This window comes from Oculina patagonica, chromosome 4 (assembly GCF_052425735.1).
Source record: "Oculina patagonica isolate OP01 chromosome 4, crgOcupat, whole genome shotgun sequence".
Classification (NCBI taxonomy): domain Eukaryota; kingdom Metazoa; phylum Cnidaria; class Anthozoa; order Scleractinia; family Oculinidae; genus Oculina; species Oculina patagonica.
The window spans coordinates 2,798,897-2,814,701 of record NC_135761.1 but is presented as its reverse complement, the minus strand read 5'-3'; the positions used below and the strand labels follow the sequence as shown (position 1 = coordinate 2,814,701).

Sequence of the window (15,805 nt, the reverse complement as noted above, 5' to 3'; positions counted from 1 at the left end):
TATGAAAGACAGTGTCTTAAATCTTTCAGACTGATTCTCACTCTGGGAAAATTTAGGATGTCTTTTAGCCGTAAATCACGGCTCATTTTTTCTCTCCCCGTACCCACCCCTGTCAGTGCCATCACTAAACGGACTTGTAATTTCGTGTGTTTTTTTTCTTAATTTAACATTTGTTGTGATTCCTTATTTCTCTAAATACAACACTCAAACTTTGTTAAACACAGACGAGAGTACAAAGAGTCGCAACGCACCATTTTGAGAAATAAGAAAGATATAGGTTGATAGGTGTGATAATATTTCGCTATTATGCTTACAAATTTCCTTTTTCTTTTTGATGATTTTTTGCTCAAACTGCTTCACTGTTTAAAACTTGGCTAAGTTATATTAAAAATATACTCTGAACATTTAGGCAAATTGTACTTTTTTATGTAAGCTATAGGAATTTTTGTCTTTTATATTAATTGTAATTTTTTAGCTATAGGAATTTTTCTTTTGTCTTCTATATCAAATTGTAATTTTTCTATATTTAGTTAGTATTAACAGGTGAAGAGCCATGTAGTATGGATATACTCCTGTTAATAAACCATTATTATTATTATTATTATTATTATTATTATTATATTATTATGTGTATCAAGTTCTTCAGCTATATGCATTTCAGGTCCACGTCCATTAATAACGTACAACGAGAAATAAGGAAAGAAAGAGATTCTCACCGATTGGTAAATGCATCGGTATGGTATGAAACCTATCTTGCCGGCAACAGTAGGTTATCGTCATATAGTGACCATATCGGTATTCTCCATCAGGGACTTCCCCACTTGTAACCGGTTCTTTAGGGTTTGGATCGGGGGGCAGATAAATTCCTCTATCATCCCAATTCACGACGGCGGCTTTAAATTCTGTTGATTAAATTACCTCTGAATTATTATGGTGCAAAGATAAAGATAAAGGAAAAGTCTGCGTTCAAAATTAGTTGCCCATCACCCGGAGTTTATCCCAATTTGCCATAACATGTAGCGATTAGCAATTTTTTTTTTACTTTCCCTGGATGGGATTCTAGTCCATCGCAGGGTTTTTGTACTGTTATAAATTATTAAAATTATAAATACGCGCTTATGGGAAGGCTTTTGTTGGAAACGTCTTCTCTCTCCATTATTAGGGAAATCAATTTGCTGACTAAGTTTTGTCGCTGACGCTTGACCTTTGAAATATTATGTTATTAAGGTAAAAAAAACTATTGCCTTATTGTCATAGGGCAAGCTGTAAGCTATATTAGCCTGGGTTTAAAAACTTACTAGGGGGACATTTCCCTTGACCAGGGTCGTTGCTCTTTCTGAGAATACAATATCTGCCAAGCGGCCACTGAGGACTGAAGTATTCACTGCTGGGGTTTTCCGTCTTACTGCAGAATGAAAACGTTATTCCCGACCCATCAATTCCAAATCCAATCATACTCAATGATTCTTCAGGTGGATTAGGCCAGAACCCTCGATTCCGATTTGTCACATTGCCTTCACTCCATTGGAATCCAGTCCTTTGTGGACAAACGTTGGCGCCACTGGCCTTAGCGGTATAGAGCGAAAAATACCCGGCAGGCCAAGCCAGACGGAGCTTCATCGGGTTATCTGTAGAAGAATTAACACGTGAATTTGTGTATATTTAGCTGTACACTAACTACCGGTACTAACGCATTTACATACACAAACTAAATGGTCTTGTTTGGCCTGTTTTCTAAACGTTTCTCTTTCCCACAATTTTCTCTGCTGTCGCTTGTTTTCGTTTAAGGTGTACCCAAGAATCGAAACGGCTCTGCTTTTTTGTCTATAGCTATATACCGTAGGTTATAAGCCCTGGGCTTATACAACTTCGTAAGGGGTTTTGAGTAGGCTTATAAACGGAGGGGCTTATATCCGGGAGGGCTTATAAGCGGAATGAAAAAAACGTTTCGAAAAGAGCCACGGGAGTGTTGATCGAAATACGTTTTTAAGTTAAAAACGCATAATAAAGCAACATTTAGCTCTATTCAGTACTGCCATCCGGTAGAGGGGGGCTTATATCCGGGAAGGGCTTATAATCGGATGTATTTTTTTGTTTCCAAGTAGATGGGCCTATAACCGGGGGGACTTATAAGCGGGGGGGGGGGGGCTTATAACGCGGAATTTAACGGTATATCATCAAGAAAAGAAACTCAGCCTTCGCTTACGACCTAGCTGAGAAATCTACTCTGCTTTCGCCTAGTACCCAAGAAGAACGCAAATTTCTAGTTATAGACTTAACCCGGAGAGACAATCCGCTCTCTTCCAAGGTGTACCTAGAAAATACATTTAGCTTTCGCCTAAAGCGTGACTAAGAAATATCCTCTTGCTTTCAACTTTGACTAAGAAAAGACACCTTACCTTGGCCGAGAACTCAAGAAAAACTTTCAGATTTCAACTAAGGCCTACTTAGGAACAACACTAGAATCTAGAAGGACATTCTTAAGTCACTCTGCATTCACCTAGAATACATTACAGAATGGACACCGACACCTACAACACAGCAACAATCCTCTGCTTTCGCCTAGAAACCAAGAAAGACACTTTTCCTTCGTTTAGTTGTTCATACCTTTAGCCCTATGGACGTTCTTTCTCCTGGGGTAGTCCTTTATTGCTTTGATGATGTTCCTCTTTTGCTTTCGCAATTTTTCTCTGCTCATTTTTCTGCATGGTGATCGTCGTTTATTTTTAAGTTCATCTAGATTTCCCCAAAACTTCTCATCTAGTGTTTCTTCAATACTCATGAGCTCCAGCTGGATTGGCTCTGGAAGGTTGTCTCCGCCAATCTGATAAGAAAGTTGTTTTTCTCCAAACTCCTTGTTCGTTTCCTCTGATTCCTCAAAGTTGTTAACATCGACGCTGACTTCTCCGGTTACTCCTGCGTACCCAGCAGACACAGAGACGCTGCCACCGACCTGGGAGAATTAAGTGTTATTTTTATGGTCAGTTTTTTGTTGGATAAATGTCAAGATGGGTTTGCGTGCATCACTGAATAAACATAAAAAATTGACTACACTGATCAAGAAAGCGTTTGACCAAAGTTTAGATCCTTTCAGAAAATATTGACATGAAACTAACGTCCGCCGTCACGCGCCTCTTGTTGGTGTAGTATTTCATAACCTCGTTTCTAGTGTTTCTGCGCGCGCTCGTGAAATAATCTTTGAATATATTCCCTCTTTGCTTCTATTTCAACTGCGCAGTTGAATCCATAAGAATTTTTTGTGCTTTCCTTGGCTTCGTGAAATAAAATTGGCTTCAATTTCATTATACTTACATTTTCTGAGGCAAAACTCATAAACTCCTGGAGAGTGCTTGTGAATCTTGTTATATTCTTTGTTCCTAATATCACTTTAATAACAACGTGCTGAAAGTAAAGAGGTTATCGTGGTCAAGTAATTGGTTATAAGGGTACATAGAAAACAGAATCCGAAAAATGAGAACATTTAACAATATATGATTGTGCAATAAAAGGATATACAGTCGACTCCCGATAACCCGAACCCTCGCTAACTCGAACCTCGCGCTAACTCGAACCAAAATCGATTTCCCCTGGATTTCCGTTATACATTTACTGTAATTTTACCCTCGGTAACTCGAACCCTCGATAACTCGAACCATTTTCAATTTCCCTTGAAGGTTCGAGTTATCGGGAGTCAACTGTACAGCTGACTGTATTGTACAATATATGATAAATAATTCAAAGAAAAACTGTCTATTTAAAATTAACCCTACTTAAAACAGTAGCGGTAGCTCCTGAGGCTCGCTCTAGCTTAAAACTTTTTACGGCAGATCCACGTGTTAACTGGCTGTGGTGTTTCCATGGTAACTGGTTTTTGAAAGCAATGTTTGCAAAATTTACAAGCTTAGTATTTAATCAAATTTATTTACACCCTGTTAAGCAAATTTAATAAATAAATTAAAAGATATTTAAATTGGTGGATCCAAGATTTGGCTACACAGGTTGCTAAGAAAAACCAGCGGGTTAGTAGACATCCAAATCTTATTCGACATGTTGCATTTGATGTTTTGTTGTTATACATTCAAACCTGAAGGAGATATTGATTATATTTAAGACTACTTCAGCCAATAAAATCAATGAAAATGACGTGATAGTTACGACACATGACGTCATCATGGCACTAAAGAAAGTGTAGCAATAAGAATAAATGTTCACGTTATCCAAAGTTCTGATGCCCGCCATTTTCGAAAACGCTTTCTCTCTAGTATTTGATATAAACTAGAAACCCTTTAATTCGACCGTCAAATTAAAAAACACCAAAATCTGGCTTCACGTTTGGTCCAGCCATACTGAAAAAGGTCTTAGATAAGTTTTCTGTGGTCACTGCATTTGGCAACATTAAGAAAAGATTACAACTGTGTTCTGTAAACACAGCTTACCGTTCCCCAATCTTCCAGAAACTGAAAGTATTCATCTCCCCTTTTGTATTTGCCAGGTAACTGACAAACTGAGTAGGCAAACCCATCCTCCAGATTCCATCCTCTGGCTTGCACTTCTCCGAGTCTGTACCTTGCTGCACCTTTGTTGCATATTTCTGTGGAGTCTCGGTACACAGTCTCTCCTTTGCTAGTGCTTTTAGACACCTTCTCATATTCTGAAGGAAGAAGTAGGTAATACAATTATATTAGTTACTTTCCACTTGCGACTGCTTTAGTTGAAAGTTTAATAAAATGCTAGAAAGCAAGATGTGGCACATAAAAAGTTTTCTCGACAAATTTCTAAGGTAGAACTACTTTGTACAGCATAATAAACAGCACCATATGAAGGAACTGCACAAAAGCTTTTAGACATGCACACTATAACCTATAATCCACAGACTAAAACGTAGAGTTTAAACAGAAGCCATCAGTAGTTGTTCCTTTGTACAATGTTACATAATTAACAGCCACATAGAAATCCTGCTCAGTAGTTACATTTGAGTTGTCACAGTTCAATAAAAGTGCTAGTTAAAACAGTTCGTGTTCCTACTTACTTGAACTCAAGCTGAAGGAAAAATCAAACAACCCCTGGTAGCCACCTGGTTGAATAAAATAGCACAAATTGTATTCATTTTAAAACAGTTGTCTATAGTTATAAACTTTTAAAGAGATTAACCTTTCTCGTTTCTATTTCAATAAAACTGAACGTGGAGGTGAGATGAAAAATGTACAGGTTGTTTGTCAACTGTTTATGCTTTGATGGCTGAGTGACCTTTTTTTAAATAGAGATTATCTATCCATCCATCCATACAAATTAAGATTATCCATCCATCCAATGGCCAAGCCAGGTCCCTTTCTGCCGGATCTAGTAGTTAAAAACATAATTTATCAATAACGCAAAAATTGCTCTCTTACCTTTTGCTGTAACATCGACGTTCAATTTTTCTTGATAGCGTTTTGTTCCACCAAAGATCTTAGCTGATTTCGACGTCGAACACACCTGGCGTGGTTCATAGCAGATCTGGTCTGGGACTGCCTTGCCATCGTCGTTTGTTAACTTTAAAATTTTCCTGACGGTATCAAGTCCCGGATCAACTCCGCCTAGTTCAGTCTTACCCTCAGGGTTTCCCTTCGAGCAAGTTGTAACTTACGCCAATGAATGCCAGTCCTTTTGGATTTTTGTTTCGTTGGCAGTGTGATCTGGGATCTGGGTCCGGGTCAGATTGTGGCTCTTCTCCTGAAAATTCAGGGTCTTCATGGTTTGGACGTCCACAGGAATACCACGGACACAGGACAGTGAAAAGCAGTAAACCGCCAAATGTTATTAAGGATGGCTTCATTTTCTAGAGTACGTGTAAATAGAATAATTGATGGTTCTCGATTTCAATATGAGTGTTAAAAACAATACCTTGAAGCTGGTTTTTATACTGAAACAACGCACAAAGGTTGATTTCGTATTAAACGTATTTTACAATATCCGGAAAAGTCGAGTTGAACGAAAGACTTTATTTTATGAGAATTTTCTTCCTTAACCATAAAAACTTTGAGCTTGAATCTTGAGAATATCAAAGAGGTCTATGACCTTCTCGTGAATGCGTTAGATCTATTTGAATCGTTTCTTTGAACAGTATAGTATCGATGGAAAATATTCATTACAGGGATTAATAATAATGATCAACTTTATTTAAAGAGGGTGAGCATATAACAGGTCAACAAGGTATAAGAATAACAGGTATAAGAATTACTTTTTTCATAATTTTAATTGTTTAGTAAACCGAGGGCTCAGCGGTACAGCTCTGCGTTCTAAAGCGTGTGACTCGGGATCAACTCTCATACCCTGTAGCTAAAATTCTTTTTTTTCTTCTTATTTTTTTTCCACGGATATTATATACATATCTGTCTTGTACAGAGTTTCGTTAATTTTTACTGATTATCCTTTAATAAATTGTGTCGTGTCCCAGTCTTTTAATAACACATACATAAAGTCACTGGTCATCGTTTCCGAATGTTCGCGATTATTAAAGAAAATGCAATATTTCATCGTTTGGGAAACGATTGTTTCTCATTTACAGGGGTGAAGTATTTTCTACACTTATTTCTTTGAACTTATACCTTTGTAAAACTGTATTTTTATTCACAGCCGAGGGAAAAGAAATTAAGAAAGCGACCGTGAGCTTACCTAATTTGCATAATGTTTACAACACATGGATGAAAGGATGGACGGATGGCTCGACTTCCCCACTATACTCGTTCATTATATATGCATTCACGAGTAATAAAAAAGGATTCAGAAATGTTATTAATAACAATCCGTTAATCAAAATATGGGCGAAAAAGCCATCAGAAAAATGCCCACATTGAAAAAAATTTATTGACGTTTTGACTTACTCATTATTGGAAACGTTGGCTTATAATACTAACTCTATAAAGAATTTTGACCAATAAGATATTTGGCGAATATGTGCCACAATATACACTTTTCATCCTTAAAGCAGATCCAGGAGTAATAAAAATTACACTTATACTTGAAAGCCTAGAAAATACGTTTGGGAAATGACTTTTCTGGGGTCAATATTTACAGATACACAACATAAAAATGGAGATTTACGTGAAATTAAATGTGGTTAAATGTTGGTTATCCAACTTTACACATCAATTAAATGTTTTTAAAGGTGGTTAAACCGACCTTTACGCTACCGTGTGTAAATGTGATTTAAAGTTGGTGTAAAAAAGTCTCATAACATGCCTTCACACTTGAGTGTAAAGCTGGCATAAAGGTCAGCTTTAAAAATTGTAAAATAAGCGTAAAGCTGATTAAATATCAAATTTACGCCAGCTTTACTTGAGGTTTATACCACAGTAAAGTTATGTTTTCATGCTGCGATAAATAATGATATCCGTGGAACATCATTTGAAAGAGTACAAAAGGCTTATTTGTTAACTGGCAGGTGGCAAATAACACGGTACATAATTTCTCCAAAAATGACAAGCAGGGCATGAACTTCAATGCTTTTTTTAAAAAAAAAGAAAAACACCTGCCCTTTTTGTCAACATGTTTATTCCTTTAAAAATCTTCTTTTAAAAAAATTTTAAAAGTCCTTAGCATTCCAAACGGTAGAGAAGTTAATTTTAGGGACATCAACACCAATCCATGCATTTTCAAAAAATGACATTACAAAAAGATCATTTGTGGATGGAAAACGTATTTCGATCGATTCACCGTAAAATATCTTTACCAAAAGAGTAAAAACCCATAGCTACTAAATGGGTCAGCTCATTAAGGTTTAACTGTTCTGCTTTCAAATGTTCTAATTTCAAACTGTGTTAAACTTAGACAAAATTGTAAATTAAATACCCTTATTGTGTGACAGAGAAAGGTTTACCAAAATGGCTCAAAACTGTGTATATGCTTACATTCAAAACGTGACAAAAGTCTGATAAGTAGTATTTTGGTTGGTTGTTTACACGATTATTCTTACTTTAACTGAACATTAACGCGTATTTGTAACTTGAACTCGAGTTTACTGTAGCAATATGCTATAAAATTGAAATAAACACATCTAATTTTTATTTATAGGTTTTTTCTAATACAGAGACAAGATCACTAATTTTAATCAGCGGAGAATTCACAATAAATATATCACAAAATTGTCAGAAAATTGTGCCTCCATCCTGATTTCGTATTCGAAACAGTTATTTCTTTTTTGATTAAGTCCGAGAAGGTTTAGTAAAAGTTGGATAAAAAGATTCCCTCGGAAATAAGGCGCCCAAATCTCAGAGCCAAAATCCCTTCGGACAATATCCACTGAACATAAGCCAATTGCCTTAGATTTAGTTCATTTAGAAAAATATAACTTCTTCCGTTTACGAGCCCTCTGATTGTAAAGCTTCTTATGCAGTAATGTCTTGAGATGTTGAGATGTTATTTTAAAACTTTAGAATTAGTTTTCAGCTTTATATAATTAAGTTTAGTGAGTTTTACCATACGGTATCCTTGTATAGAAAATTTAAACGTAAAATTCCTTTCGATAATAAGGCCTCAGGAAATAAGGTAATTGTCTATTATGAGAACTTTACAATAAATACGTAAATACAATGTTCATCAGACAAGATTCAAACCAGATAAGAGTAATGTAAGGAGAATAGAAATTTGTACTTTTTGTTGTCCAGCAGGACTGCTTCGAGTGAAGTATCTAAGAACTGTGTGTTTCAGGCAACAAAGGTGAAGATTTACAAGCTAAAGACATGATTTCTTAATGATTCAGGTATCCATACATTCACGTGTCTCGTGGCATATCTTTTGAACATATCAAATAAAAGCCAATCGTAGCAGTTTGCGTGTGAAAAGATATTTGTTTTATCCTCAGGTCATTGTAAACAGAGTATGAATGCATCAATGAAACCACATGAACTCTATTGTTTAAAATAACTCACTGGTTTACCATCATAGCAGCTTTCTACAGCTAGGAACAGATGATGATTTTAAGATTCGTTGAAACGTGGGATTAGTGAATTCGGATGAGATCATAAAAATATCAAAGAAACCAATGTTCATACAGTTTGATTAAAGAAACAAGATCAAAATCAGTTATCATCCGCTTCGATTCGCTTATTATTGCAAACCTTGTATTCAAAACGAACGACAAAAAGCCCCGGTACCCTTCCTAAAGAAAATGAATGTTATACACATAGTTTTGAATTGAAATGGCGTCCTACAAATATTTAATATCTGAGATTGGTTGATATTCGTGAAATGACATTTTTTTCTTTTAGAAACAGTTGAGGGTGAATCAATGATATATTTAAAAAAAAAGCAGTTCATGTGAATTGATTTAGAAACATTTTTCCTCTTTTTTACTGATCTGACAAGAAAACAAACTTTTTTGCACGCAACCTGCTCTATAACCAGCTTTATTTGACTTGTTCAAAACATATATCACAAATTAGAATAATTACCAGAGGTGAATTCAATTCTGATCTATTTAAAACATTGGGAATTTTGCAAATTAACTACCAAGGCTTTTGGACCAAAACTATTTTCAAGAGATGGCTTTCAAGGCATTAGAATTGATCGTTAACATGGTGGTTTTAGAGATGGAACGCGCCGCCATGTACTTAGTCAGATCGACTGGCAAAACATTATTTAGGTCTCTTCTCACCGGAGCTAGTAATTTCGAGTGGATTCCCACAATTGCTTGCTCAGAAGTCACCAACGGTTAAACAAAGGTACCAGATATCTATCTTTTTCGTGGTACTTGTTTTGTTTCGTTTTATTGCAAAAACTTGAGTGTAAATTACGATTTCAATCGATGAATAAACTGGTTTACACGTATGCAAGCGAGCACTTGTGTTTGTTGTTTTCGTGTTTTCTATTGTTATTTTGCAGTTCTTGATATTCACCTTTGAGAATTATACTAAAACAGTTACTCGCCTCAGGTTCAGTGATTATTGTTGAACAATCTCCTCGACGTAATTAAATATGTGACTGAACACGTATCTGAATAGTTAAGCAATCATTTCTTTAGCTCTTGAATCTTGCCTTGAACTGAGAAGAATTACTAGCAAAAGCATTCTCCGTACAACAAACAGTGCATCTAGTGTAAAGGTATTTGATTTGCATTAACGTTAAATATTGTGTTTACTTATCTACCTTAGCTGAGAAACTATTGGTCTCACATATCCACTTATTGACTTGCTCCTTGTAGTCAAACACTGTTCCACAGTTGACTCTTTTAAATCGAGACTAAAAACATTTCTTTTTAACAGCGTCTATATTTGATTAGGTGTAGAACTTAAATTGTAAAAAGGCGTGATTGAGATTCCCACAGGTCGTAAAATGCGTTTTTTAAGCACCTTTTTTTAGATTTATATGGTTTCATAACCCGGGGGGTACTCCCTATAATGGCCTATACGGGGAGGCTCCGCCCGAAAGGGGTACCTTTTTCAGGCTTCAGGTATATAAAAGGGTAGGGATTTCACGAGCTTAAGTATATGAAAGGGTATGGAAATCTGTCATTTGGCTATTTAAAAGGGCCTTTAATTAAAATATTTCGAACAGACGCAATTTATGGCTGTATTATTTTAATTTATTAAGCGCTACATAAAAATGACAAGAAAACGTCATATTTTAAGTCCACGCCATGTCTCTTAGGTATATGAAAGGGGTACCTTTTTTCAGTTAAAGGTATACGAAAGGGGTACAATTTCTGTCAAAAATGGTATATAAAAGGGTAAGGGGTTAGAACTTGGGGTGGAGCCTCCCCGTATAAAATTTTTTTGACTACCCCCCCCCGGGTTTCATAAACGCGTAATTGTTTTTAAATGCGAAGACCCATTATATGGGAGAGAGTCTAAATTGATCTACGTTTCATCATAATGAAAGTCTAACGGCCAGTGTCGGAGAACGAGCTAAACTGCCGGTAAAGTTCGGATATCGGCTACGATGCAGGCTATAAATTTTAGTCTGTGCAGTTAACTTTAGGTGTGGAAGGAATCACCACTAGAGGCCAAGTTAGTCGTCACTCTTCGAATCACAAAACATGATCGATAAATAACAATAATGGGAGTTTACAGTGGGATCTTCCACTAAGTGGCTCTTCTTGATCCCACTGATTCCAGATCGAATTTGAATTTGAAAGTGTTGGTTATTGTGGACGGAGGAAAACCGGAGAACCCGGAGAAAAACCCTCGGAGCAAGGACGAGAACCAACAACAAACTCAACCCACATAAAAGAGATATTTGTTTTATCATCAGGTCATTGTGTACCGCGTATGAATGCTTCAATGGAAACACATGAACTCTATTGTTTAAAATAACTCACTGGTTTACCATCATGACAGCTTTCTACAGGAACGGATGATGATTTAAAGATTCGTTAAAACGTAGGATTAATGAATTCGGATGAGATCATAAAAATATCAAAGAAACCAATGTTCATATGGCAAATGTTATCTTGGGGTGATCTGACATTTTTCCCGGTATAAAACTGCCAAAGTTATAAAGCTTTTTTTAAAAATATTGTCTCAAAGGATTCTGGGAAATTTTTGAAAATAATTATAATTTACTTTTTTATTTATTTTTATTAAAAAAGTGGCCTAAGGGAACCCAGTTTTAAGAAAAATAAAAATATATTATGATTGTTATTACCATTATTATTATATATTTTCTTTTGCCAGGTTTAAAGCTTTTAAGGGTTCTTGTTCTAGTTGTTTTGTGGGGGAGTTTTAAATGTGGCGGGTGACCTATTGACCTCACTGACAAATATAATTTAATCTTATACTTGATGAAGTAACGTTTCCTGATTGTTGGTAGATACATAGGGTAGAATGTTTCATCTCATCTCAAATTAAAAGAAGTCAGTAATCCACGTCTTGCTACCTTTAATAATTTTATCAGTTTCCACTCCTTGTTTAGTGAGAAATACTTCAAAGTACGATAAGAAACCCTTTACTCTAAGCCGAAAAATGTAAAAGAAAAAAACGCTCAAATTCTTTTGCGTTATGAGATTTTCGAGAGTATGATAAATGACTTTGAATTTTTTTGTTATGTGAAAATTATAAGAAATTTGTGCGATAACCTCGATTATCTAAAGTAACGTTCAGTCACTTAAAGTTGTCATTCTTTTTATATTATGTTCTATTACCTTTGGGGTCCTGACTAGTTTTAGGTGCTGACAAGAAAGAAGAAAGCAAAGAACGATTGAAAATGTTAGCCAAAATAACGTCCAAATAAATAAAATCGAGATCTAAGTTATTTTCCCTGCGCAAAAAATACATTCTATATTCCTTGAGTAAAGTTTCCTGAAAAATGGCCTTCCATATCAACGCGCCCCTGTTTTGAAATTTCGATTGCATCGATTTGTTTTTTGTTATTGATAATTACCAAAATGTACCAGCTTGTCAAAGTAGGGATATCCTCCGCTCATTAAAAAAGTCAAAGACTTCTTTTGTGTGCGTATTCACTCTGCATTCCGGGTGAAAAAATATTACACATCTGCTAAAGTTCTTCCTGTCAATATTCTGGGAAATTTTAAGATTATTTTGCCCGAACAAAACTTTCTCAAATTACTGATAACCCTTTCTGTGCACCAGTTTCCTACATTCATGAAAGTCAAGAAACCGTAACTTGCCACCTGTGTATTCTTATTGTTGGCATCTCCACACCTATCGTGAGAAACACTTCAAAAGCTAACTCTACTGTTAAAAAAAACTGGGTGATGTTTGTTTACTTCGCCGTCCTTCGAATAAACAAGTTTGGCAAAATTATTAACACGATAAATTGATAGCAAAAATAATTGGTTTTGGTTTGAAAAAATTTCAAACCAAAACACAAACTTAAACCACAATCCTCGCGTAAACACTTACTTGGAACCAAGTTACATAGGGCTGAAAAACACGTCCTCCTTGTAGCGAAACTTGCCTTATCACCAAAAACGCAAAACTTGGAGAATGACTGTCAGTGTTATTCAGTAGTCAAAAGTCGGGCTTTGACGGCGAATAACAATCTTTTAAATAGTATCTGAAGATTTTTCAAAACCAAACAAAACTGTTCTTCGTCACCTTGGCACAATTACGAAAAACGGAAAAAAGGTTTGATATCTATAGTTTCAGAAAATTGAGAGTGACCTAACCTCTTTCCTTATTGGAGACCTTTGTTTAGGTATTGAGCCATTGGCGACCCATTGGCTCTTTAACATTCTTTTGTTGTGATTTGTATTGTTCTATTTTAGTAGAATTACCAATCCTTGTAAAAGATTTATTAAAGTATTTTCAAGTGTTTTTCACTATAGGTGTCCTGAAACTAACAATAAAAACCTACAGGTGACAGGGTATAGATCACTGACTTCAGCAAATGAAGAAAACTGAAACCAGAACGGTACACAGTTGGAAAACCTGCATGCACTCTGGAAAACAGGAAAAGAAAAAGGAAAAAACTTTGCTAAGTTTTTTTACTTAATTTATTTTTTCTCCTCTCCTATAAATGGTATTTTCACATCGTTTTAAGTAACGTTCAGTCACTGAAAGTTGTCATTCTTTTTATATTATGTTCTATTACCTTTGGAGTCCTGACTAGATTTAGGTGCTGACAAAAAAGAAGAAAGCATTCATGAAAGTCAAAAAACCGTAACTTAACACCTGTGTATTTTTATTGTTGGTATCTCAACACCTACTGCCACACCTACTTCAAAAGCTAACTCTACGGTTAAAAAAATGGGTGATGTTTGCTTATTTCGCCGTTCTTCGAATAAATAAGTTTGGCAATATTATTGACACCATAAATTAATAGCGATATACTCAGTGATAGAATGCGTTGAAAGTTGAGCGAGATACTTCCGGCTAAAGGAAACAACTTTGCAAAGTTTTTTGACTTAATATATTTTTTCTTCTCTCCTATAAATGGTACTTTCACTTCGTTTTAAGTAACGTTCAGTCACTTAAAGTTGTCATTCTTTTATATATTATGTTCTATTACCTTTGGAGTCCTGGCTAGATTTAGGTGCTGACAAGAAAGAAGAAAGCAAAGAACGATTGAAGTGTTAGCTAATTATAAAATAACATCCAAATAAATAAAATCAAAATCTAAGTTATTTTCCCTGCGAAAAATATTACATTCTATATTCTTTGAGTAAAGTTTTCTAAAAAAGGCCTGCCATATCAACGCGTTCCCATGTTTTAAAATTTCGATTGCATTGATTTGTTTTTGTTTAACATAATGATTACCAAAATGTACCACTTGTCAAAGTAGTGATATCCTCGGCCATTCAAAAAGGTGAAATACTTCTTTTGTGTACGTGCTCATTCTGCATTCCGGGTAGAAAAATAATGCACATCTGCTAAAGTTCTTCCTGTCAATTCTCGGAAATTCTAAGATTATTTCGCCAGAATAAAACTTTCTCAAAATAAAACCCGTTCTGTGGACCAGTTTCCTACATTCATGAAAGTCAATAAACCGTAACTTACCACCTGTGTATTTTCATTGTTGGTATCTCCACACCTATTGCCACACCTACTTCAAAAGCTAACTCTACGGTTAAAAGATGGGTGATGTTTGCTTATATCGCCGTTCTTCGAATAAACAAGTTTGGCAATATTATTGACACCATAAATTGATAGCGATATATCAGTGACAGAATGCGTAAACTAAGGAGTCCTTTTAATCCTCTCAAAACAGGTCATAAGCTAAGTGTTTAGTCTGGCAAACTTGTGCTTATAGATGACAGCGACTGTCTCATCAGGTTATTTTGTGACACATGTCAGTTGAATATTTAAAGTCTGAAAAACAGACGAGATGTTTTCAAATACAAATCGCCAAATTTACAGACACTTGCATAGCTGCCACGTAGCTATACAAAACAAGCGCTTGCATCGCTTAAACCAGCTTTCAATCTGTCTCCTTTCAACCTGACATCACGGCTATACTTCAATAAGCCTGTTTTTATTTGCCATCTGAGAATCTTTTCAATCAGAATCTCTCCTTCTCCTCTTCCCTTCTCTTCTTCTCTTCCTTCATCAGGACCTTATTCTCTTTTTACGGACTGTCGAGGGTTTCAATGTTGGTTTTCTAATTCAAAGTCAAGAACTTTTCAAGGTACGTACAAACCTTTCTTGAGCAATTTTCTATATTTACTGAATTCAGTAGACCATATCTTGGTACCTGTGAATTCCCATTGTTAAAATCTTGACACCTTTGTGTAACTCGCTTGAAATACTGTAATAAATATTTTACCAAGATAGAACAATACAAAACATAACAAAACGAAGTGAAAAATCACTTATAGGTGAGGATAAAAAAAATAAATTTAGTCAAAATAGTAAATAATAAAGATGGTAAATTTCCAGCTCGGTGATGGTGAAGAAATTATTCAACATGACACGAGCGTGGGACAAAGAAAAAATCTGAGTCCCCGACGGGAATCGCCCAACCGGTAACTGGGAGGTCATGTGTTCGATTCCCGTCGGGGACTCAGATCTTTTCTCTGTCCCACGCTCGTGTCATGTTGAATAATTTCTGTACTATTTATCACTGAGCTTGAAATTTATCATCTTTATTAATTACTACACAATTGATGATTTCAACATTGCTGATCCCAGAAGTATGCAGGACGCGTGTCACATATCAACCTAGTAAATGGCCCAGCTCACCACGAGTCTCTCGTAGCTCAGTTGGTTAGAGCGCCCAACCGGTATCTGGGAGGCCATGGGTTCGATTCCCGTCGGGAGCTCAGATTTTTTCTTTGTCCCACGCTCGTGTCATGTTGAATAATTTCTTCACTATTTATCACCGAGCTTGAAATTTACAATCTTTATTATTTACTACACATTTGATGATT

The 15,805-nt window shown here is 35.7% G+C and overlaps 1 protein-coding gene across 1 annotated transcript in view; it reads right to left on the bottom strand.

Moving 5' to 3' along the window:
- The window catches only part of LOC144648092 (uncharacterized), a 14,071-nt gene extending 7,204 nt beyond the window's left edge, over positions 1–6,867 (bottom strand). The window contains exons 1-8 of the mRNA XM_078507727.1: positions 6,864–6,867; positions 5,391–5,621; positions 5,030–5,074; positions 4,437–4,651; positions 3,313–3,402; positions 2,608–2,953; positions 1,299–1,628; positions 717–902 (exon numbers count right to left, since the gene is read on the bottom strand). Of these exons, the coding sequence (XP_078363853.1) occupies positions 717–902; positions 1,299–1,628; positions 2,608–2,953; positions 3,313–3,402; positions 4,437–4,651; positions 5,030–5,074; positions 5,391–5,621; positions 6,864–6,867 (1,447 nt within the window). The remainder of the gene's footprint in view (positions 1–716; positions 903–1,298; positions 1,629–2,607; positions 2,954–3,312; positions 3,403–4,436; positions 4,652–5,029; positions 5,075–5,390; positions 5,622–6,863) is intronic.
- Between the last annotated feature and the right edge of the window lie 8,938 nt (positions 6,868–15,805).